Source organism: Oncorhynchus tshawytscha, linkage group LG09 (assembly GCF_018296145.1).
Source record: "Oncorhynchus tshawytscha isolate Ot180627B linkage group LG09, Otsh_v2.0, whole genome shotgun sequence".
In the NCBI taxonomy this organism is placed as follows: domain Eukaryota; kingdom Metazoa; phylum Chordata; class Actinopteri; order Salmoniformes; family Salmonidae; genus Oncorhynchus; species Oncorhynchus tshawytscha.
The window spans coordinates 77,037,656-77,061,356 of record NC_056437.1 but is presented as its reverse complement, the minus strand read 5'-3'; the positions used below and the strand labels follow the sequence as shown (position 1 = coordinate 77,061,356).

General features: G+C 44.5%; 2 protein-coding genes across 6 annotated transcripts in view; one reads left to right on the top strand and one right to left on the bottom strand.

Annotated features, from left to right (window-relative positions):
• Positions 1–5,128: 5,128 nt before the first annotated feature.
• LOC112242605 (dedicator of cytokinesis protein 7-like) overlaps positions 5,129–23,701 on the top strand; it is a 32,018-nt gene continuing 13,445 nt past the window's right edge. The window contains exons 1-24 of one of the 5 annotated variants that reach the window (XM_042327471.1): positions 5,129–5,263; positions 5,458–5,524; positions 5,735–5,884; positions 9,085–9,165; positions 9,422–9,578; positions 9,807–9,937; positions 11,020–11,113; positions 11,258–11,420; positions 15,516–15,633; positions 16,608–16,678; positions 16,790–16,928; positions 17,144–17,245; positions 17,331–17,417; positions 17,575–17,806; positions 18,057–18,221; positions 18,446–18,621; positions 20,343–20,444; positions 21,058–21,144; positions 21,678–21,773; positions 21,997–22,137; positions 22,351–22,464; positions 22,809–22,979; positions 23,133–23,272; positions 23,373–23,542. In XM_042327471.1, the coding sequence (XP_042183405.1) occupies positions 5,241–5,263; positions 5,458–5,524; positions 5,735–5,884; positions 9,085–9,165; positions 9,422–9,578; positions 9,807–9,937; positions 11,020–11,113; positions 11,258–11,420; positions 15,516–15,633; positions 16,608–16,678; positions 16,790–16,928; positions 17,144–17,245; positions 17,331–17,417; positions 17,575–17,806; positions 18,057–18,221; positions 18,446–18,621; positions 20,343–20,444; positions 21,058–21,144; positions 21,678–21,773; positions 21,997–22,137; positions 22,351–22,464; positions 22,809–22,979; positions 23,133–23,272; positions 23,373–23,542 (2,977 nt within the window). In that variant the 5' untranslated portion in view covers positions 5,129–5,240. Of the gene's footprint in view, positions 5,264–5,457; positions 5,525–5,734; positions 5,885–9,084; positions 9,172–9,421; positions 9,579–9,806; positions 9,938–11,019; positions 11,114–11,257; positions 11,421–15,515; positions 15,634–16,607; positions 16,679–16,789; positions 16,929–17,143; positions 17,246–17,330; positions 17,418–17,574; positions 17,807–18,056; positions 18,222–18,445; positions 18,622–20,342; positions 20,445–21,057; positions 21,145–21,677; positions 21,774–21,996; positions 22,138–22,350; positions 22,465–22,808; positions 22,980–23,132; positions 23,273–23,372; positions 23,543–23,701 lie in introns of all 5 variants that reach the window. The other 4 variants (XM_042327470.1, XM_042327473.1, XM_042327472.1 and 1 more) reach the window with 4 other exon arrangements.
• angptl8 (angiopoietin like 8) lies at positions 12,013–14,040 on the bottom strand. The gene is made up of 4 exons (XM_024410487.2): positions 13,510–14,040; positions 12,672–12,821; positions 12,452–12,562; positions 12,013–12,361 (listed from the first exon to the last, which is right to left on the bottom strand). The coding sequence occupies exons 1-4, from the start codon at positions 13,813–13,815 to the stop codon at positions 12,320–12,322; spliced, it is 609 nt and encodes a 202-aa protein (XP_024266255.1). The 5' UTR covers positions 13,816–14,040; the 3' UTR covers positions 12,013–12,319.

Genomic DNA, 23,701 nt, shown 5'->3' with positions numbered 1-23,701 from the left:
GAAACTATATCAAAACGTAATTATTTATATATACACTACTCAAAAAAAGAAAGGGAACACTAAAATAACACCCTAGATCTGAATGAATGAAATATTCTTAAATACTTTTTTCTTTACATAGTTGAATGTGCTGACAACAAAATCACGCAAATTATCAATGGAAATCAAATTTATCAACCCATGGAGGTCTGGATTTGGAGTCTCACTCAAAATCAAAGTGGAAAACCACACTACAGGCTGATCCAACTTTGATGTAATGTCCTTAAAACAAGTCAAAATGAGTCTCAGTAGTGTGTGTGGCCTCCACGTGCCTGTATGACATCCCTACAACGCCTGGGCATGCTCCTGATGAGGTGGCGGATGGTCTCCTGAGGGATCTCCTCCCAGACCTGGACTAAAGCATCTGCCAACTCCTGGACAGTCTGTGGTGCAACGTGGCGTTGGTGGATGGAGCGAGACATGATGTCCCAGATGTGCTCAATTGGATTCAGGTCTGGGGAACGGGCGGGCCAGTCCATAGCATCAATGCCTTCCTCTTGCAGGAACTGCTGACACACTCCAGCCACATGAGGTCTAGCATTGTCTTGCAGTAGGAGGAACCCAGGGCCAACCACACCAGCATATGGTCTCACAAGGGGTCTGAGGATCTCATCTCAGTACCTAATGGCAGTCAGGCTACCTCTGGCGAGCACATGGAGGGCTGTGCAGCCCCCCAAAGAAATGCCACCCAACACCATGACTGACCCACCGCCAAACCGGTCATGCTGGAGGATGTTGCAGGCAGCAGAACGTGTTCTCTGGCAAATGCCAAACGTCCTGCACGGTGTTGGGCTATAAGCACAACCCCCACCTGTGGACGTCGGACCCTCATACCACCCTCATGGACTCTGTTTCTGACCGTTTGAGCAGACACATGCACATTTGTGGCCTGCTGGAGGTTATTTTGCAGGGCTCTGGCAGTGCTCCTCCTTGCACAAAGGCGGAGGTAGCGGTCCTGCTGCTGGGTTGTTGCCCTCCTACGGCCTCCTCCACGTCTCCTGATGTACTGGCCTGTCTCCTGGTAGCGCCTCCATGCTCTGGACACTATGCTGACAGACACAGCAAACCTTCTTGTCACATCTCGCATTAATGTGCCATCCTGGATGAGCTGCACTACCTGAGCCACTTGTGTGGGTTGTAGGCTCCGTCTCATGCTACCACTAGAGTGAAAGCACCGCCAGCATTCAAAAGTGACCAAAACATCAGCCAGGAAGCATAGGAACTGAGAAGTGGTCTGTGGTCCCCACCTGCAGAACCACTCCTTTATTGGGGGTGTCTTGCTAATTGCCTATAATTTCCACCTGTTGTCTATTCCATTTGCACAACAGCATGTGAAATTTATTGTCAATCAGTGTTGCTTCCTAAGTGAACAGTTTGATTTCACAGAAGTGTGATTGACTTGGAGTTACATTGGGTTGTTTAAGTGTTCCCTTTATTTTTTGAGCAGTGTATATATAATATATATATAATATAAAAAACATTCAAAGTTAATTACATGTAGATTCTGTTGCTAAAAATCAGGCAGTTCCACCATAGACATTGAACCACATCAATGAAGTGGATGTACAGTACCATGGCCTTCTCCTCAGCCATGTGACCATCTGTTTGTGTATCTTGGCTCTAGGGCTGGGCGATATGGCCAAAATATAATATTAAGGTATTTGAAAAATATAGAATGTTTTTAGGGTTTTTGATGTTAATTTATGTTTTTGAATAATTAAAGTTCTACATTTGCTTTGAGTAGTGCGTGACCCTAGGGTGGCAACACATACAGTTCATTCGGAAAGTATTCAAACCCCTTCACTTTTTCTACATTTTGTTACGTTACAGCCTTCTAAAATTGATGAAATTTAAAAAAAAATCCTCATCAGTTTACACACAATAACCCATAATGACAAAGACAAAACAGGTTTTTAAATTTTTTTGTAAGTGTATTAAAAATAAAAAAATGAAATACCTTATTTACATAACTATTAAGACCATTTGCTATAAGACTAGAAATGTCGCTCAGGTGCATCTTGTTTCCATTCATCATCCTTGATGTTTCTACAACTTGATTGGCGTCCCCATTTTAAAAATTCAATTGATTGGACATGATTTGGAAAGGCACACACCTGTCTATATAAGGTCCCACAGTTGACAGTGCCAAGCAATGAGGTCGAAGGAATTGTCGGTAGAGCTCCGAGACAGGATTGTGTCACAGTGGCCTCCATCATTCTTAAATGGAAGAAGTTTGGAATCACCAAGACATTTCCTAGAGCTGACCACCCGGCCAAACTGAGCAATCGGGGGAGAAGGGCCTTGGTCAGGGAGGTGACCAAGAACCTGATGGTCCTTCTGACAGAGCTCCAGAGTTCTTCTGTGGAGATCGTAGAACCTTCCAGAAGGACAACCATCTCTGCATCACTCCACCAATCAGGCCTTTATGGTAGGGTGGTCAGACAAAAGCCACTCCTCAGTAAAAGGCACATGACAGCCCGCTTAGAGTTTGCTAAAAGCCACCTAAAGACTCTCAGACCATGAGAAACAAGATTCTCTGGTCTGATGAAACCAAGATTGAACTCTTTGGCCTGAATGGCAAGCGTCACATCTGGAGGAAACCTGGCACCATCCCTACGGTGAAGCATGGTGGTGGCAGCATCATACTGTGGGAATGTTTTTCAGTGGCAGGGACTGGGAGTCTAGTCAGGAAAGAGGGAAAGATGAACAGAGCAAAGTACAGAAGGATCCTTGATGAAAATCTGCTCAGGACCTCAGACTGGGGTGAAGGTTCACCTTCCAACAGGACAATGACCCTAAGCACACAGCCAAGACAATTCAGGAGTGGCTTCGGGACAAGTCTCTGAATGTCCTTGAGTGACTCAGCCAGAGCCCGGACTTGAACCCAATCGAACATCTCTGGAGAGACCTGAAAATAGCTGTGCAGTGACACTCCCTATCAGACCTGACAGAGCTTGAGAGGATCTGGAGAGAAGAATGGGAGACACTCCCCAAAAACAAGTATGCCAAGCTTGTTGTGTCATACCCAAGAACACTCGAGCTGTAATCGCTGCCAAAGTTGCTTCAACATAGTACTGGGTAAAGGGTCTGAATACTTATGCAAATGTGATATTTAAAAAAAAATTTTTTAGCTAATTCATGTAGTTAACATTCATGCTTTGCTTTTTCCTCTTTGATTTAGAAGATACTGTTGCACAGACAACATGCTGATTGAGGTATACACCATCCCTGGTATTATCAGGCTGTATAGCTAGTTATGTTTGTTCTGACTCAGTACAGTTATTAGCCAGTTAACTAGTGATTAGCGTAAGCGACTAATGTAATTTAGGCCCAACTTGCTAAGAAAAGACAAACAAGATGTTTGCAGATGTAAGAAACACAAACTAACAGTGTAATTCTGGAACATTAGTTCATTTATATTAAGAAGCAAATAGAAAAACACATCGCTGTCATCAACATTGTCATTACGAGCATTTCACTACGCCCGCAATAACATCTGCTAAATTCTGTGCCATTCTGTGTACTTCTAGCCCTTCTTTGGACACTATTAACTATGCCATACAACTCTCCTTCCGTGGCCTCCAACTGCTCTTAAATGCAAGTAAAACTAAATGCATGCTCTTCAACCGATCGCTGCCCACACCTGCCCGCCCGTCCAGCATCACTACTCTGGACGTTTCTGACTTAGAATATGTGGACAACTACAAATACCTAGGTGTCTAGTTAGACTGTAAACTCTCCTTCCAGACTCACATTAAGCATCTCCAATCCAAAATTAAATCTAGAATTGGCTTCCTATTTTGCAACAAAGCCTCCTTCACTCATGCTGCCAAACATACCCTCGTAAAACTGACCATCCTACCGATCCTCGACTTCGGCGATGTCATTTACAAAATAGCCTCCAACACTCTACTCAACAAATTGGATGCAGTCTATCACAGTGCCATCTGTTTTGTCACCAAAGCCCCATATACCACCCACCACTGCGACCTGTACGCTCTCATTGGCTGGCCCTCGCTTCATACTCATCGCCAAACCCACTGGCTCCAGGTCATCTACAAGTCTTTGCTAGGTAAAGCCCCACCTTATCTCAGGTCACCATAGCAGCACCCACATGTAGCATGCTCTCCAGCAGGTATATTTCACTGGTTACCCCCAAAGCCAATTCCTCCTTTGGCTGCCTTTCCAGTTCTCTGCTGCCAATGACTGGAACGAACTGCAAAAATCACTGAAGCTGGAAACTCATATCTCCCTCACTAGCTTTAAGTACCAGCTGTCAGAGCAGCTCACAGATCACTGCACCTGTACATAGCCCATCCCACTACCTCATCCCCATACTGTATTTATTTATTTAGGCATTTATTTTGCTCCTTTGCACCCCAGTATCTCTACTTGCACACTCATCTTCTGCACATCTATCTCTTCAGTGTTCAATTGCTATATTGTAATTACTTTGCCACTATGGCCTATTTATTGCCTTACCTCCCTTATCTTACCTCATTTTCACACACTGTATATAGACTTTTTCTACTGTATTATTGACTGTATGTTTGTTTATTCCATGTGTAACTCTGTGTTGTTGTATGTGTCGCACTGGTTTGCTTTATCTTGGCCAGGTCGCAGTTGTAAATGAGAACTTGTTCTCAACTACCTGGTTAAATGAAGGTGAAGTAACAAAAAAAATATGTGTGTGTGCTCAAAACATTTTTTGCATGTGCTGCAATTGACCATGCAGACGGAACATAAGTGTCTTGTGGTCGAAGAACAACAAATGCGCTCCATGAGTGACAGGGAGGGGCTAGGTCTGTGTGGAACGCGGCATGGAGAGAGAACTCGAGTAGCGGCGTAAACTATAAAAATGGACGTTACACAAGGCGTATCACATTTAACAAACAAAACATTCAAATACCGTTATAGAAGGTAAAGTAAACGCCCAAACCGGTCCGTGCATCAATACCGGTATACCGTTTACCGCCCAGCCCTACTTGCCTCTGTCTCCTTCTCACGCTCTCTCCCTCCTTCGTTATGTCTGTGTACACACTACTGTGGTGTCTGTGTCAACGTTGCCATGGCGTCTGGCTGTGTAAATGTTGCCGTCGTGTTTATGTTCTCACGGCTATGTGTGTGTTGTCTGACAGGATGAGGCTGTGGAGCGATGTTCTGTCCCAGAGGTCCCCAAAGAACACTGTGGTCAGAGGATCATGGTCAAGTGTCTGTCCCTCAAGTGAGTGACCATCTGTCTGTCCTTATCGTTCCTAAAATGATCTTTGTCGGTCACTTATACCCTTTCCACACTAATGTGAAGTGCTGAGTCACAGTTCAGGTCAGCACAATAGTAAATACATTTTGGCATTTTATTAATTGATCAATCATATTTCCTTCTCATCCAAACACATGTGCTTTTTGTACCCCCTACAGATTTGAAATAGAAATTGAGCCAATATTTGGGACCCTCGCTCTCTATGATGTCAAGGAAAAGAAAAAGGTACCCATGAGTTTTCTAGAAATGTTTAGACTGTGTACATATAGAGTATGTTTATTTTTGAATGATCATATTATGCTTATGTCATGCTGAGCTCAAGCTTTGACTGTTTGCATTATTCTAGCTCTTACTATGCCTCAAAGGTCTTGTGCTTTAAATCTCAGAGTCAAAACGGAATTAATATCCCTTGACATTCGTCTCCTTCTCTCCCAGATCTCAGAGGACTTCCACTTTGACCTGAACTCTGATCAGATGAAGGGCTTGCTGCGCCTCCACACGCCCCACACAGCCATCTCCACCCTGGCCCGCTCAGCCATCTTCTCCATCACGTACCCCTCTGCAGACATCTTCCTGGTCATCAAGGTACTGGACATAGGGCCACTAGGGGGGGGCACATACATAGAGTCCAGAGAAGGCTCTATGTCACATTACAAACTACTGACTCTCTGTAGGACTGTGTCTTGGTCTGGTCACATGTTCAGGAGAACCCCTAGTCCTGTCCATATGAACTGTTAAAGATACATCTTTTATCTTCTATCCACCTACCACAATGTTTTTTAGGTGTGATCTGAATTACACAGCAAATTCTCCGCTGTTAAATAAACACTGAGTGTTCAATTTAACTCTGTTCCAGTGTCAATAGGTTTCCACACTTTTCGGTGTGAAATTAACACTTTGCTTAGTGTAAAGCCTTATTTGCATATTTCCCTGTGTGCCTTACCTTTCGTGTGAGTTGTAGAGTTACCACCCATGACTGTCTTTGTTAGTGATCAAGACATGGCTGTTGCATTCATTCATTTTCAGTCCTGTAGCCTTCACTAAGTGAGATCCCAAGCGAATATGTTATCATTAAAATTACATTCTTTAAGACAACACAATCCATATTTTATAAGCCTTATTTTGAGGGCCTACTTTACCCTAATACAGTGACCTGCAACTCATGATTTACAGGCCACATCAGGTGTGCAAGTCAAATATTTTTGGGGTACGATATATATTTTGTTTTTACAAAACATACACATACAAATGACAGCACACAAACATCAACGGCACCGTATCTTTGAACACGACCCAGTCGTTTGTTATAAATGTTCTTGCTTGCTAGCCAACTGTGGCTAACTTGCAGTCATGTCATCAAGGAGCAGCCAGAATCACAGCAAAGTAGCTGCATTTGTTTAAGCTGTCTAGTGGCCATTTATTTAGATGCATCCATAACAATGAGCTGATGATGCGTGAATTCGCCTGGCATAGAACATGCGCTCACTCGTCAGGACACTGTTGTTCAGAGGAGCTAGCCAACAACACAGCTACAGTAACACAATCACTTCAAACTGAATCAGGACACTGTTGTTCAGAGGAGCTAGCCAACAACACAGCTACAGTAACACAATCACTTCAAACTGAATCAGGACACTGTTGTTCAGAGGAGCTAGCCAACAACACAGCTACAGTAACACAATCACTTCAAACTGAATCAGGACACTGTTGTTCAGAGGAGCTAGCCAACAACACAGCTACAGTAACACAATCACTTCAAACTGACGTTGGAAAGACTGCAAATTAGCTGTCCTTCCATTTGACCTTTTTTCAATTGATTTTTTTTGTTATAAATAAAATGATGCCAGCTGATTCATGATTTTGACTTGCATAGAAACGCTGCCTGTCTGTCTCGTCCCTACTCGTTCATTACTAGGGGACAGCAGGAGATTGAATTTGAATATTAAAACAATGTTGCAAATGTCGGAGACACAGACAGCAAGGTTTATACAAATCTCTGCTGTTGAAATCTAAATGTCGGTCTAAAAGAAAAATGAGATCATGTCTAGATGATTTTTATATTGGAGGTCAAGTTTATAAGTTGCCTGGCTGGGCTGATGAGACAGTGGATTGCGCAGTCAGATAGAACAGAGTATAAAGGTATTTCAATGTCATAGATTTAGCCGGAGGCAACTTGTGGAATAGACACCAGCTGAAATGCGGTTTTAACCAATCAGCATTCAGGATTAGACCTACCCGTTGTAAAATTAAGAAATTTCTCTGCCGTTATACTGTAAAATTAGTGAATTTTATCTCTTGTATAAGACATTCTATACATTAGTTTATACTGGATTAAGCATGCATTTTCATGAACTGTAATTTAGTTATGTTCCAACATTTACCTCCGTCTTGTGCCAATATCAGTTATATTTTAGATAGGCTCTCTTTAAGGTTTCTATATCTTACCTGTCATATTAATATCAGTTTCTGACTCAAATATGACAAAACAAACAAGTGTAGTGTAGCGAATCATTGTACCATCTAAACCACTGCGAAATGTATTGTATTTTCAGCTGTTTGAAGCTGGTGGACAAAACCGAAAGTAAAAAAGACACAAAAATAAAACTTAAGAAGAGTCAGCATAGAAATAGCGTACATAGAACAGATCTACCGCTTCTTAGAGTTGCTTTCAATGAGAATGACATATCCATGTGAATTAGGTCGGGTTGGCCAAAAATCTATGTATTGCTGCTTTTTAATGTTCTCAGTTTTATCCTTTGAAAATAGACATGTAAAAAGATTCTGGGGATAAGCATGCACATCTTCAATATGTACCCATTGTTCCTTTGTAGTGCATTTAACTCTATGTCGCAATAAGAAGACTTGTGTGGTGAGTTGACACAATTCCAAGTCTGGAAGGTTTAAACCCCCCTCAGACTTAGGAAGATGGAAAACTTTCCTTTTTATTCTTTGAGTTTTATTTGCAAATTCAAATTATGCTGGCTTGCAAAGTGGTGTAATGTCCATTGGAATCAAGCTAGAGTGGAGATATCCAAAATGTTTAAATATTTTCACCCACAACCTGCATTCAGAATGACTGCCATGGTCAGGAGGTCTAAGATGCGAGACTACCTAAACCATCTAAACTGGAACAATCATTTCAGTAACGGGTGCAATAAGTCCAACTAACAGATTGGATTAGTTTAGAAAAATGTATGTTATCTTTGTGTAGCATAAGAATAATTAATTAATCAATTGAAGAAGAAAAAAACAATTCCAAAAATCTACCTGCAATAGAACACTGGCTATTAACACCAACACTGGCTATTAACACCAACACTGGCTATTAACACCAACACTGGCTATTAACACCAACACTGGCTATTAACACCAACACTGGGGTTCTTATGTAACACAGGACAATCAATACAAGGTAACACTGGCCAATTTGCTGTGTAAACTGTATTTGAGCAGACCATCCCAGACAAATCAGTGGAATATCCTTCAGCCACCAGGAAGATTCATGCCAAGTGACTTTGCAATACCTTATCATGGCTGCATTATATCACTTATTTACTTTAGATAAAGTTCTGTAAGCTTTGCCACAGGTGACAGTGAAGTGCAACGACCTATTTGTCTTTACCTAGTGAATGTGACATGAGTTATTCTGAAGATGCATCCAATATTTGCAGTTCATATATTGCTTTAGAAATGTGTGTGCATGCACCATGTGTGCACCAAGTGCAAATAATGGTCAGGTCAGCAATGTACACCGTTACACACGTGTGTGTGTGTGTGTGTTTCAGCTGGAGAAAGTCCTTCAGCAGGGAGACATAGGGGAATCCTGTGAACCCTACATGGTCATGAAAGAGTCGGACTCATCAAAGGTAACAGTAAGTTGATAGTATCTATCTTCTATTGGTCTTTTCTTTGCCTGTGTACATGCCTGTATGGGGTCATGCACATGGGACTCTGTCCAGCTGGGTAGCCATCAGCATTTCTCAATTCGGCTTAGTCAGACAACTGCAATATTTGCAATTCGCTATTCTGTAGATCAATGTCCAACAAACTCTAAAACGTTACTACAGTATCACCTTGCAGAGGCCTTTTCTCAAGGCCTTTCTCAAGTCTCTCTCTGTTTAGCACAAGGAGAAGCTGGAGAAGCTGCGTCTTCAGGCGGAGACGTCGTGTAGCAGGCTGGGGAGGTACAGGATGCCCTTCGCCTGGACGGCCATCCACCTGGTCAACATCGTCAGCAGTGTGGGGGGGCTGGAGCGCTCCGACCCCGACTCTGACTCTGGTACTTATAACCTCTACCAAACACCCCCTGGTTTAATCACAGTTCGGATGTCAAGCACACAGATTCTCTCTTCATATACACATGGAAATACACGTTGGAATTCCTTACATCAGTCACACTCAGACACTTCTTGTTGAATTGTGGATGTAACAAAAGTGTCATAATTTCATAATAAGCATGTAATAATTGTTATTGAATGTCTAAACGGATGACTTGTCTTTTTGTCAGAGCGGAAAGGCCATGGAACATGGAACGAGAGAAAGAAGAAAGGGTTTGAGCGGATGAGTGTGGGAGAGGACATGTGTAACTTTGCCACCTTCCGTCCAGCCACTCTCACAGTCACCAACTTCTTCAAACAGGTCAGTCAGAATGTTGTGTGTTTGTGCTACCCAGGTGTACAGTGCCTATCATAAGTATTCACCCCTCCTGGATTTCTTAAAACATTTAGTTGCTTTACAAAGTGGTATTGAAATGTTTACAAAGTAATACAAATGAATAAAATGTCTTGGTTATGTAAGTATTCACCCCTTCGTTATGGCAAGCCTAAACAACTTCAGGAGTACAAATGTGCTTAACAAATCACATAATAAGTAGCATGGACTCACTCTGTGTGCAGTAATAGGGGTTATCATGATTTTTGACTGACTACCTCATCTCTGTACCCCACACATACAATGATATGTAAGGTCCCTTAGTCACGTAGTGAATTTCAAGCACAGATTCAACCACAAAGACCAAGGAGCATTTCCAATACCTCGCAAAGAAAGATGGGTAAAAAAACTAAACCAGCCACTGAATATCCCTTTGAGCATGGTGAAGTTGTTAATTACACTTTGGATGGTGTATCAATACACCCAGTTACTACAAAGATACAGGCATCCTTCCTAACTGAGTTGCTGGAGAGGAAGGAAACCACTCAGGGTTTGCACCATGAGGCCAATTGTGATTTTAAAGCAGAGTTTAATGGCTTGCTTGCCAAAATGTTGCACTATCCCTTTAAATCTCCTAGAAAGTGTATGGCAAGATGTGAAAAAAGTGCTGTCACAAAGATCAACATTCAGTTTGACAGAGTTTGAAGAAATTGGAAAAGAATCATGTGCAAATATTGCACAATCCAGATGGGCAAAGCTCTTGTGAGTCTTCATGGGTAAGTCTCATATCTGTAATGGCTGCCAAAGGTGTTTTGAATGTATTGACTCAGAAAGGTGAATACTGATTTTAATCAACATATATTTTTCATAATTTATATTTTATACGATTTTATCTTCCACTTTGACATTGCAGAGTATTTCTGTAGATCTCTGACATAATAAAAAATCCCACTTTGTAACAAGAAAAATATGAAGAAATCCAAGGGGTTTGAATACTTGTTATAGGCACTGTAACCTGTCTGTGTGGTTTGTGTCTGTGTGCCAATATACTATGATCTTTGTATCTGTAGGAGGGGGACAGGCTGAGTGATGAAGACCTCTACAAGTTTCTGGCAGACATGCGCAGACCGTCCTCTGTCCTACGCAGACTGAGACCTGTCACAGGTACCTACTACAGTACCTCCTCAGCACACACATATATGTTTATATATAGTCACCTGCACAAATTCTATAGGCTGAATAGAGAATATATTTTAGGTTTACTAGTGTAACCTTGTTTTTCTCTCTTCTTGCTCCTTCTGTCCTTAGCCCAGCTGAAGATAGACATCTCTCCTGCCCCAGACTCTCCTCACTACTGCCTGTCTCCTGAGCTGCTCCATGTCAAGCCCTACCCTGACCTGAGGGTGCGCCCCACCAAGGAGGTGCTGGAGTTCCCTGCCCGCTACGTCTACTCCCCTCACACCACCTATAGGTCAGTCTACACCGCTTAAATCACCTACAGGTCAGTCTACACCCCTCACACCACCTACAGGTCAGTCTATACCCCTCACACCACCTACAGGTCAGTCTATACCCCTCACACCACCTACAGGTCAGTCTACACCCCTCACACCACCTACAGGTCAGTCTACACGCCTCACACAACTTACAGGTCAGTCTATACCCCTCACACCACCTACAGGTCAGTCTACACCCCTCACACCACCTACTGATCAGTCTACACGCCTCATACCACCTACAGGTCAGTCTACACGCCTCACACCACCTACTGATCAGTCTACATGCCTCACACCACCTACAGGTCAGTCTACACGCCTCACACCACCTACAGGTCAGTCTACACCGCTAACACCACCTACAGGTCAGTCTACACCGCTAACACCACCTACAGGTCAGTCTATACCCCTCACACCACCTACAGGTCAGTCTACACCAATTATATCATCTACAGGTCAATCTACACTGCTTATATCACCTACAGGTCAGTCTACACCCCTCACACCACCTGCAGATCAGTAGACTCTTATACACTGTCATAGATCACACATACCACAGCTCAGAAATTGTATTTTCAGATTTATATTTGCACACAAAATATACAAAATGACAGCAGTAAGAATGAATTAGAATTAAAATAAAGAACATGTACATATAAAAAAGGGCATGTGTTAAACACAATTACAAGTATTCAGAAGTATAATACAGTGGAATAAATATGTAATGTTATTGTAATTCAGTTTATTGGGTGGTAGTATTTGTTCTGTGTGAATTATGCTTGAATGAGTAGACCGGGTACTTAAGCACCAGGGTAAAGTCATGGAGTGTAGTTTCAGTAGCTACAGTAGCTGGTGTTGAGATTCAGTGGAACCATCAGGTGATGTGACGAAGGACTGGCTGTCTCCTGGCTTCACTCTGAAATAAAAAGCAAAGCAAACTTAGTCAAACACGGCGCCCATCACTACATCAATCATTTTCCAAACTATGTTCAGCTATTATACCCACCAGTTTCTGTAGCTTGGTCAACTGTTGGTTCTGACTCTCAATGCTCTGTTTTTGGAACTGTGTCCATGTTAGCAGGCCCTCCAGAACACTGGAGTGTTTTAATGCCCTATCCTGAAAACACACATGCACATCTGAATTTATGAATGGAATAGAACATATTGAGTGTGTTGGCATTGGATTGTTTGGCATAATCTGTGTGTGATTGAGAAGTGTACCTTACCTTTAATTCCTGTATGCCGTTGGGGGGGTAGTTCTGAAGGTATGTCTCCAGGTTGATCACCGTGGTCCTAAGCTCTCCCTCTTCCTGCTCCACCCGGGCAACCTTGCCTTTGGCCTCCTCAGCCTTTGACTGCAGCCCAGCCATCTGGCCCTTGGAAAAGAGCATCTGGCTTTAAATCCTCTCCCTCCCACTGATCTTAGACCAGCTGGTCAAACTGCCTTGGCCTCAATATACACTGGCTGGCCAATGTCATTCTCACCCTCCCTCTGTTCTCAGAACATTAGGATCTATATTGAGTAAACAAAACGAATATGTACATGGCTCTGTGTTTATGTTGAATAGCTAGCCAGAGAGTTGAGTGCTCAGGTTCATGGCAGTTATTGGCCCATTCAGCCAAATAGTCAATGGTGTCTGTTCAGCTGCTCTCCAATGTCTGTTCAGCTGTTCTCTCTCCCTGTTGGAGCCCAGAGGAATAGAGCTTATCTGACTGACTGGGATTTCAGATTGTTGGCAAAGCAGGGTTATCTCTGTCTGACCTGTCGCTCTGTGGAGTGAAATCCACAAATTGATCATAATTTTAGATGCTTAACCCTCTCAAAACGCATCTACCAATTGATGACACTGTCAGAGTTAGTTTGACGTATCTGACTGGGTATGTTTTCTCCAGTAAATATATACATCTACTGTACACCTGACAGAGTAGCTAAGGTGCAAGATCCAAATTCTACTGAATAAAAAGCCTCTGCACACTTAGATCTATGCACATTTCAGTAATTTAATTGGCAGGTTTCCGTTCACAGTAGATCTTCGTCAGAGCAGGACCAGTATGTTTCCTCACCTGTATCTGTCCTAGCACCTGTCTCATCTGTCTGTCCTTCTCTGCGGCCTGGCCTGCCTCCTGGCCCAGCCTCTCCAGCCTCTCCTCATGTCTCCTCAGCGACCTCTCGATCCGAGCGAACTTGGCATCGGTGCTCTCGTAGACGTGGTGCAGGGTCTCGCTGAACTGCAGCACGCCGTACATCAGCACGTTCATGTCATCAATGGGGGCAGCCTGGTTGTTCTTCTGGGCCTTCCGGACGGGGCTGGCTGGGATCCCTGTTAAACACATGGCCATACACAGCAGGCAGAGTAGTGTGGCCCTCATCCTGACCTGAGGACAGAGGCTATATAGAGAGATTATTTATTTATCTCTTCAGAGAGACCATCGACTTGAAATCTCGTGAGAATCGCCCAGTGCCCCTTGCTATGCCTGTTTGTCTTAAAGCTTTGTTAAGGGTGTTGTTGATCCTCAGTTGTCGTTAAAACGTTTCCCTGGGTTCATTTTCTCAGCTGTATGTATAAGTGCCTCAGGTCTGTAGTATCTTTTTAGTCTCACATCGGATATCAGTAATGATCCGGCTCTTTTATATTGGGTGTTCAAAATGACTGTGAAACATTAGCTCAGTCGTTGTCCAATCAGAGATCAGCTCTGTGGCCTTAGTCAGGCTGACCTTGGCATTCATCCCAACCTCTGGAGTAACTCTGTCAGGCCTCCAGGTGTCAAATACACATGACCTACATTAACATCAACTGAGTCTCTGTTTGTCCTGGTAGATATGGACCAGGGCCTGGTTGCATAAAACATCTGAAGTTTAACTTTTAAGTCAGATTCACAAAACATTTTAAGGTGAATTTCTCTCTTAAATTAAGTGAAAAAGTTAATGGTGCCCATGAGGTCCCTCAAGTGCTTCATTCAGTATGGATATCAATGTAAACAGCATTTGTGAAGGTGAATGTTTTCCTCTGCTCTGGTTGCAAAAGGAAAACATCAACCAGCTAGCTAGCTACTTAGCTAAACAATGGAAGGTGCACAATCAATGGCTACAAAGCCAGCTGGCTAGTTAGCTACCTACTCTTTAAGCTAGCTTGATGTTTTAGAAAGTAATAGAAACAAGTTGAGAAAAAGTTAACTAAAATAAATGTGTTTCATTTGTTTCTCCTGTCTTGAATGTATAAGTTATATTTTGCAATCTCCCTAAATAAATGCTCTTTGACAAGACCTTCAGTCATTAAATCAGGTCATCTCCATGGTAACCAGAATTTTTCTTCCACACATGACTTCAAACTACCGTAAAACCCCTTAAGTACCCTTAAGTATGCCCTTACCTATGGGAAACGTTTGAGGGTCTCTGCAACGGCGTTCAGCAATTATCTTAGCTAAGTGAACATTATTCCTTAAGGTAAATCCTTAAGAGAAACACTTAAGATGTTTTATGCAACCGGGCACAGTATTATATTGGACTGACCATCAGACCATGGCAATATGTCCCACTGCTCTGTGTTGTTTGTGAGTGTGTGGATACTAGATAGATTAGCAATGTTCTTGATAAACAAATTATATTTTGGATTGGAATATACTGGTATGCTCAGATGTTCTTTCACATGTTTGACTTGGACAGGAGTTGAAGGTCACTCACACCCTGCTAGGTCTCACATGGTTTCTCTTTCCCAATCCTTCTCACTTTTTATAGGCGTATTTGTTAAGATTTATCTTTGATTTGTTATAAATCTGCGGCGATTACCTAATACTACCCTCTAATTTTTGCTAGATATTCTGTTTTTGTTCCAGAAATGTGGTAAGTAGTCACATGCCAGATATAATTGATTTGACCATGCATGCTCCCTGTGGTCCGTGCGTTAGTTAGTAGGGAGGATATTTTGGCAGGCAGCCGCAGCGTGTAGGTTAGCTGAGCTGAATCTAGAGTGTAATGACCCCTCTATACCTTCAGGGTTGTATTATGGAATTCAAATTCACTGCCATTTCTTTCTTCTCCCTCATCTTGTCCTCCTCCTCTCCACTTCCAGGAACCTGCTGTATATCTACCCCCAGAGCCTGAACTTCAGCAGTCGGCAGGGCTCAGTCAGGAACATTGCTGTCAAGGTGCAGTTCATGGCAGGAGAGGATCCCAGTCTGGCCATGCCGGTGAGTGATTGGCCTGCTTCACCAGTCCACCAATCGCTAAACAGGAAACCTCTTCAGATTTGTAACACCGTGCTCTCAGGACAATGGTGTCCCCCTCACAAAGAAAAGCCTGATGCTGTGAAATATGATGTGCCCCACGAGTAGGTCACTCTACAAGAATGTCCAGTGTGATTAACTGAGTTGGGGGTAGGTAACCCTAGTTCCTGTTTTTTTTTTATGGTTAAAACATACTGAAGGAGGGATTTTACTACGTAATTAACTTCCTGTCTGAAAGCTGTGGGGTTGTTCAGTCTCAGTGCAGTGGATTCTTAATCCGATTGGAGCCTTTAGGACACACCCTAATCTAATCTGGGACCCTGGCAACAATGTCCTAATCCATTGAAGGAGCCCTGTGGAGACTTCTAAACAACTATTGGACATATTCCCAGTCCATAAGATGTAAAAAAATAAAAATAAAAAACGGTCAAATTCAATTAATGATGTTTAGAAACCAGCTAATTATAAATGACCTAATTTTAAAGACTTCCAACTGTAATGCTAAAGAACCGTAGGTTACATCTAATTTAGTATGACATGTTATTTACATAGCAGTTCTGAGAAGGATTCTGGTAAATTCCTTTATGGACATACAGAGTTACAAAACATTAGGCCATGACAGACTGACCAGGTGAAAGCTATGATCCCTTATTGATGTCAATTGTGAAATCCACAGTGTAGATGAAGGGGAGGAGACAGGTTAAAGAAGGAATTTTAGGCCTTGAGACATGGATTGTGTATATGTGCCAGTCAGAGGTAGGTAGTAGGTGCCAGGCACCGGTTTGAGTGTGTTAAGAACTGCAACGCTGCTGTTTGTTTTTACACTCTACAGTTTCCCTTGTGTATCAAGAATGCTCTGAGGGCAAAAGGTGGTACGGGGGGATGTTTTGTACATGGGCATAGATCCAATAAAAACTGTCTCCTCTCATCATTAATAGGTGATCTTTGGGAAATCCAGCTGTGCTGAGTTCTTCACAGAGACTTATTCACCCGTCATCTACCATGACAAGTAAGAGCCCGTTCCCTTCCACACCTTTCCTGTTACACTCATCATCTCATTGTCTCTTTCCTCCTCCCCTTCCCTCTCTCACCTATCTCTCTCTCTCCCCCCCCCCCTCAGGTCCCCAGAGTTCTATGAGGAGGTGAAGATGAAGATTCCAGCCAACCTGACAGACAACCACCACCTCCTGTTCACCTTCTACCACATCAGCTGTCAGCCCAAACAGAACACGCCCCTGGAGACCCCCGTAGGATACACCGTGAGTACGATTCTCGAGGACCCGGAGGTTTTTCCACTTACCTGACCAGGGAAAACTATGGACCCAAGTTAGGGTGCCTCCCTACCCATTACATACCTCAGTTACAAGCTACTAATATTTAGGCCTTTGAAACACTAGAAGTGTCGTCAGTGTTTGGCTGTGTCTTTTATTTATGAGTAATGTAATAATGTGCATTAAACTGTCTGTGTCCACAGTGGATTCCTCTGATGCAACATGGCCGCCTACGGACCGGTTCCTTCAGTCTGCCCGTCTCTGTGGAGAAACCACCACCCAGCTACTCCGTCCTCACCCCTGACGTAAGTGTGTGAGCACATGCATGCTTTTGTATGCTTGGTCTGTGTGTGGCTGAGTTTTGATGTAGGTAATGTGTGTGTATTGCAGGTGCAGCTTCCAGGCATGAAGTGGGTGGATAATCACAAGCAGGTGTTCAATGTGGAGGTGACAGCTGCCTCCTCAGTTCACACTCAGGTAACTCTCTTTCTCTCGCTCGCTCGCTCTTTCTCTCTCTCTCTCTTTCTCTCTCACTTCTCTCTTTACCTCACTTTCTCTAATCCTCTAGTCAATGGGATTGTAAATTAAATGAATACCCCGCCGCCCGTCCCACCAATGTGACTTTGTCTCTTAGGACCCCCACCTGGATAAGTTCTTCACCCTGTGTTACGTCCTGGAGGAGTACTCGTTCCCGTTCCGTCTGAAGGACTGTATCATCAGTGAGGCCAATGTGGAGGGTGAGCTGAAGGCCAGCATGACCGGCCTGCGGGGGGCGCTACTCGACACCTGCGTCCGCTTCCTCCACCAGCTGCTCTCCAAACTCATCCTGCTCATCGTCCACCCGCCCGTCATCGCAGGACAGATCGGTGAGTGGCTTGGCGACTTTACAGAGGGCGGCCATCTTAGATTGACTCATCCCTCATCGCCCTTTCATGATCCTCATCTCTCCCGCAGAAACACTCCTGGTCAAATATTCTAGGATCTAGGATACATTTTCAAATCATTTACGTCTACGCTCGATTGAGCTTGCCTTGTACAATGGAATAAATGGAACAGTCCCAAAAGTGCAAACCCAGGTGTGATCTCTGCCTCTTTTTCTCCATTCCCATCTCTCAGTGAACCTGGGCCGTGCAGCGTTCGAGGCCATGTCCCTGCTGGTCAACCAGATCCATAAGAACCTGGAGGGGAACCAGGACCAGCATGGCAGGAACAACCTGCTGGCCTCCTACATCCACTACTGCTTCCACCTGCCCACTGCTGAGCCTGCCATGCTCCCTACTGGTGAGGAATGGAACAGCAGGCACTGAAGATTCACTATATCTCCACACCAGCTGTAATGATGTAATCCCAATGCTTTCAAGGAAGAGTATTTTAATCTATCCATGTCTCTGATGTGCTTGGGTGTGAGTAATTTAACCTTGTGGTTGTAGAATTCTCACTCAACTACTAAAATGAGCATAAGTGTGTCTTTTGGTATCAGTGCCCTCCTCTTCTCCCTGACCCAGGGGGTGCCACCCCGGCCTACGAGCTGCCCATCCAGTATGCCACATTGTCCAGGGCAACGGCCCGCCCCAGCACCCTTCACCTGGCCCGCTCCAAGAGCATCAGTAACTCCAACCCTGACCTGGCCAGCACCCCCACTTCGCCTGACGAGGAGGTGCAGAGGATCATCGCCAGCAAGGTCAGTTCTACCTCCAATACAAATCAAATGGTATTGAATTGAGTTCTCTCGTTGGCTTCTCTCCGGTAATACAGCTATCTTAGACATGGCCTCTTTCCTGTCTAGGTACTGTAAATACAACCTGTTCTGTTCTCTGTCCTGTCTAGGTACTGTAAATACAACCTGTTCTCTGTCCTGTCTAGGTACTGTAAATAGAACCTGTTCTCTGTCCTGTCTAGGTACTGTAAATACAACCTGTTCTCTGTCCTGTCTAGGTACTGTAAATACAACCTGTTCTGTTCTCTGTCCTGTCTAGGTACTGTAAATACAACCTGTTCTGTTCTCTGTCCTGTCTAGGTACTGTAAATACAACCTGTTCTCTGTCCTGTCTAGGTACTGTAAATAGAACCTGTTCTCTGTCCTGTCTAGGTACTGTAAATACAACCTGTTCTCTGTCCTGTCTAGGTACTGTAAATAGAACCTGTTCTCTGTCCTGTCTAGGTACTGTAAATAGAACCTGTTCTCTGTCCTGTCTAGGTACTGTAAATAGAACCTGTTCTCTGTCCTGTCTAGGTACTGTAAATAGAACCTGTTCTCTGTCCTGTCTAGGTACTGTAAATAGAACCTGTTCTCTGTCCTGTCTAGGTACTGCAAATACAACCTGCTCTGTCCTGTCTAGGTACTGTAAATGCAACCTGTTCTCTGTCCTGTCTAGGTACTGTAAATAGAACCTGTTCTCTGTCCTGTCTAGGTACTGTAAATACAACCTGTTCTCTGTCCTGTCTAGGTACTGTAAATAGAACCTGTTCTCTGTCCTGTCTAGGTACTGTAAATAGAACCTGTTCTCTGTCCTGTCTAGGTACTGCAAATACAACCTGCTCTGTCCTGTCTAGGTACTGTAAATGCAACCTGTTCTCTGTCCTGTCTAGGTACTGTAAATAGAACCTGTTCTCTGTCCTGTCTAGGTACTGTAAATAGAACCTGTTCTCTGTCCTGTCTAGGTACTGTAAATAGAACCTGTTCTCTGTCCTGTCTAGGTACTGTAAATACAACCTGTTCTCTGTCCTGTCTAGGTACTGTAAATGCAACCTGTTCTGTTCTCTGTCTTGTCTAGGTACTGTAAATACAACCTGCTCTGTCCTGTCTAGCCATTGTAAATACAACCTGTTCTGTTTCTCCTCTAGTTGGGGAAGTAAAGGCACTAAGTGACGAACTCCTGAATATGTTATCTGTGTGCTTATGATAGTGTTGCTGCCTCTTCCAGTCTAAACAGACACTTTCTCAAATTGGGGTTAAATGGCGTTCTGGCTGTTTAAATGTACGCTGAATGTCTGTCCGACGTGTTTCCTGTGACTAAACAATCAGACTCCCCTCGTCCTGCTGTAGTGAACCTCCAGTGTCGTATCTTGATGTGCATGCTTGTGATTCCTGCCTGTCTGTGCCAATAGTTGGTTGATTCCACCGCTGTTGTCAATTATGCAATCTTGTGGTGTGCCTATGTCTGTCTTTCACTCTGTGTTCTATCCCTCGCTATTCCCCTCCTCTCTCCCTTCCTTCCTTCCTTCCTTCCTTCCTTCCTTCCTTCCTTCCTTCCTTCCTTCCTTCCTTCCTTCCTTCCTTCTCCTCCCTCTAATTTGACCCTTGTCTCCACCCCTCCCTAACCTTCCTTCGCTCCCTCTCTCCCCCATGCCCTGTGGCTGCCTGTGTGTCGGTGTGGTGGCTGATGTGATATGATGTTCTAGGGGATAGACCGCTCCCACTCCTGGGTAAACTCTGCTTATGCCCCCGGGGGCTCCAGAGCTGTGCTACGCCGGAACCCCAACTTCACCTGTGAGCTCAAGCAGGTGCCAACAACCCTCCTTCCCTACCTTCAACTACCTACCTACCCCTCCACCATGGGTGCCGGTTCATTCAGTAACGAGAATTGTTCAGAACGTTGCAGAGAGAAGTATATCGACTAGAGCGGACGTGATTCCCTATTCTACACGAGCCAATGACGTCTGTTCTACCCGATACATTTCTATCTGAACATTCTGTCATGTTTTGTCCTCCAGAACCAACCCCATGTTCACCCCGTACCCAACAACACCCTCCTCGCTGCCCTTCCCTCCTCCACTCCTATGTGGCTGCTGCGCTGCGTGTTTGTCTACGGCCCGTTCTGTCAGCTGTCTGTCTGTCATTGGTCTATTCCTTTTCGCCCTCCTTGGCTAAGCTCGACTCAGCCTCGTTATTCACAATGATGCTTTTCACTAGGATCACATTTCATCCTATCAACCGCATGGAACATCTGAACGTCACTGGCACTAACGTCAGTTCTATCCAAGCAGTCAGTTGAGTCCAGGAAGTCCTCTAGACATCCATCACATTTCTTGTATTTTTCATTCATCTTTTTCCACCTTGCTCACTCCTGCTCTTTGTCTTCATCACTGTGTTTCCATCGCTCCACTACTCTGTCAGGCAAGTGATCGTGGCTGCAATCGCATGTCTGCCTTTGTAGACAGCGCCACCTTCTGTTCAGCTCCAACAAGACAGATTGCCAAGAAGGTACCGTTGTCATACATTGTCTAAAACACGATATTAAAACCCTTGTCCATCCTCATCCATTCTGTGTTTGTCAGTATGTGTAACACACACACAGATGCTTATCAGTTCATACTGTAAGTGTGTGTATGTGTGAGAGATAAGTAATTGTTTAATGCATTAGCTTTTGAATCTTGACACAGTCATCAAAGCCATGTATGACTGAAGTTCGTTATCTGGGATCTCCCAGAATAAGCCTACATTATAAGACCTGTCTAGAGTCTCATGTTCCTCTAATGCTACCTACAGGATTCATCACGTTAGTGTTCTACAATATTCCTGTTGTTAGCGCAGTAGTAGCTTTTCTCACTGTGTGTTTGTTAGCAGACAGGCAGCCCTACCTTTTTATGAGCGATTGTATGGTACTAGTGTTAGCTCAGTATTTTTACCTGGGTATTTTAGCTAGCTTTTCCTGCGTTAGCCTCCGTGTTGCTAACCGTGGTGTACTGCACTCTGCCTGGGTGTTTCTCTCTGACCCTGTTCACTTCCTGGTGTAGCTGCTCCATGAGGAGCTGGCACTACAGTGGGTGGTGAGCACCAGCACAGTGAGGGAGGCAGCACTGCAACAGGCCTGGTTCTTCTTCCAGCTCATGGTGCGTATCTGAATGATGAGGATGATGATGATGGTTGCGTCTGTATGGCATCTTTCATGAGATCTTGGATTAATGGATTTCCCAAAATCAAGAGACAGTTGGTCAAATTTCTCATTTAGGGAAAAGCGTGAAGGAATATGATGCTTTACAGCCAGTGTTCATTTGAAGAATTAGATACAATCCGTGATCCCTCTTTTTCTCCCTCCCTCTCCTCCTCTCCCAGACGAAGAGTATGTCCCACCACCTGTTCCTGTCCTCCCGGATAGACCTTCCCAGACGCCAGCGCTTCCCAGACCGCTTTGTGGATGACATCGCTGCTCTAGTGGGGGCTATCAGTGCTGATGTAGCAGGGCGATACCACAAGGTACAGTGGCATCAACCCAAGGGCCATTAGAACGGAATTGCAGAACATAGGAGTCACGTTTCCTTTTTTTATGGAATACATGGTATACCTTCTGTGTCCTCTTAACCCTTCCCATATTCTCTAATCACTGACTTTCTCTCCCTCCTCTCTCTCTTGCTCCCTCTTGTTCTCGCTCCCTCCCTTTCTCTCCCTCCTTTCCTGTCTCTCTCCCAGGATTTGGAGCTTGTGGAGAGGTTGAACAGCAGTCTTGCCTTCTTCCTGAATGACCTGCTGTCTCTCATGGACCGTGGCTTCGTCTTCAACCTCATCCGCTCCTACTACAAACAGGTACACACACACACAGGTTCTGTCATCTGCTCCAACGATAAACACAGACACCCACTCACCCACTCTCAGACACTGAGTGTCTGGTTCTACTACAAACAGGCACGTACGAACATGCATACAGACAGTGTCACTATTCTGCCGCTAAAGCCAGTATTTACACCCACTGTCAGTCATCAACGGAGTCATCACAAATGACAAACACACATGACATCATTTGCTTTTACAGCAACCAGTCCCTGAATACGTTGTCTTACACATCTGAACAATATCTCTGTCTCTCTGTCTCTCTCTCTCTCCCTCTCTCTCTCTCTCTCTCTCTCTCTCTCTCTCTCTGTGTGTGTCAGATTGCCAACAAGTTCCACACAGCCCAGAACCCCAGCTCTCTGACTGCTCTGAGAATGGACTTCACCCGCATCGTGTGCAGCCATGAGCACTATGTCACCCTCAACCTACCCTGCTCCACCCTCAGCCCCCCCGCCTCCCCCTCCCCCTCCACCTCCTCCACCACTTCCCAGGTAACTCCAGGAGGCTCAATTAATTTCTAGGCAACACAATGATCTTGACCAAGGGCCAACTTTGTCATCTGCTGACATCTGTAGTAATACTCTTGCTAGAAAGTCCTTCCTCTCCCTCCTCCCACCATCCATCCATCTCCCTCCTTCTCTCAGGGTTCAGCGTTCTCCAGTATGCACCAGGACCAGGGTGTGGCCAGTATGTTTGAGCTCTCCGTCCCCTTCAGACAGCAACACTTCCTGTCTGGCCTGCTGCTGACTGAACTATCCCTCATCCTGGAGCCTGATGGGGAGGGGTGAGGAGGCTTCACACACACACAAGCTCACACACACACACACACAAACACACACAACTAGACACACACGGCACGTACTGACTCATTCAGTCTCCCCCAGGGTGTTTTTCCTGCATAAGAAGGCCATCAGTGCAGTCCACTCTCTGATGTGCAGTCACGACGCGGACCCTCGCTACACGGACCCCCAGGTGCGAGCCCACATCGCCCAGCTCTACCTGCCCCTCATCCCCATCGTCATGGACAGCCTGCCCCAGCTTCATGACTTCACAGGTGAGGAGGACACTCTGTAGGTCAGGGGTCAGCAACAGATTGACCACGTGCCAAAAACAGCCAGCAAGTCTTTTGGGGTTGTACTGAAAGACTGTTAAATCACCAGGAATTCGTTTAGGAAGTCTGTTCCCAAGTATTCCCACAAATAAAAAGAGATAT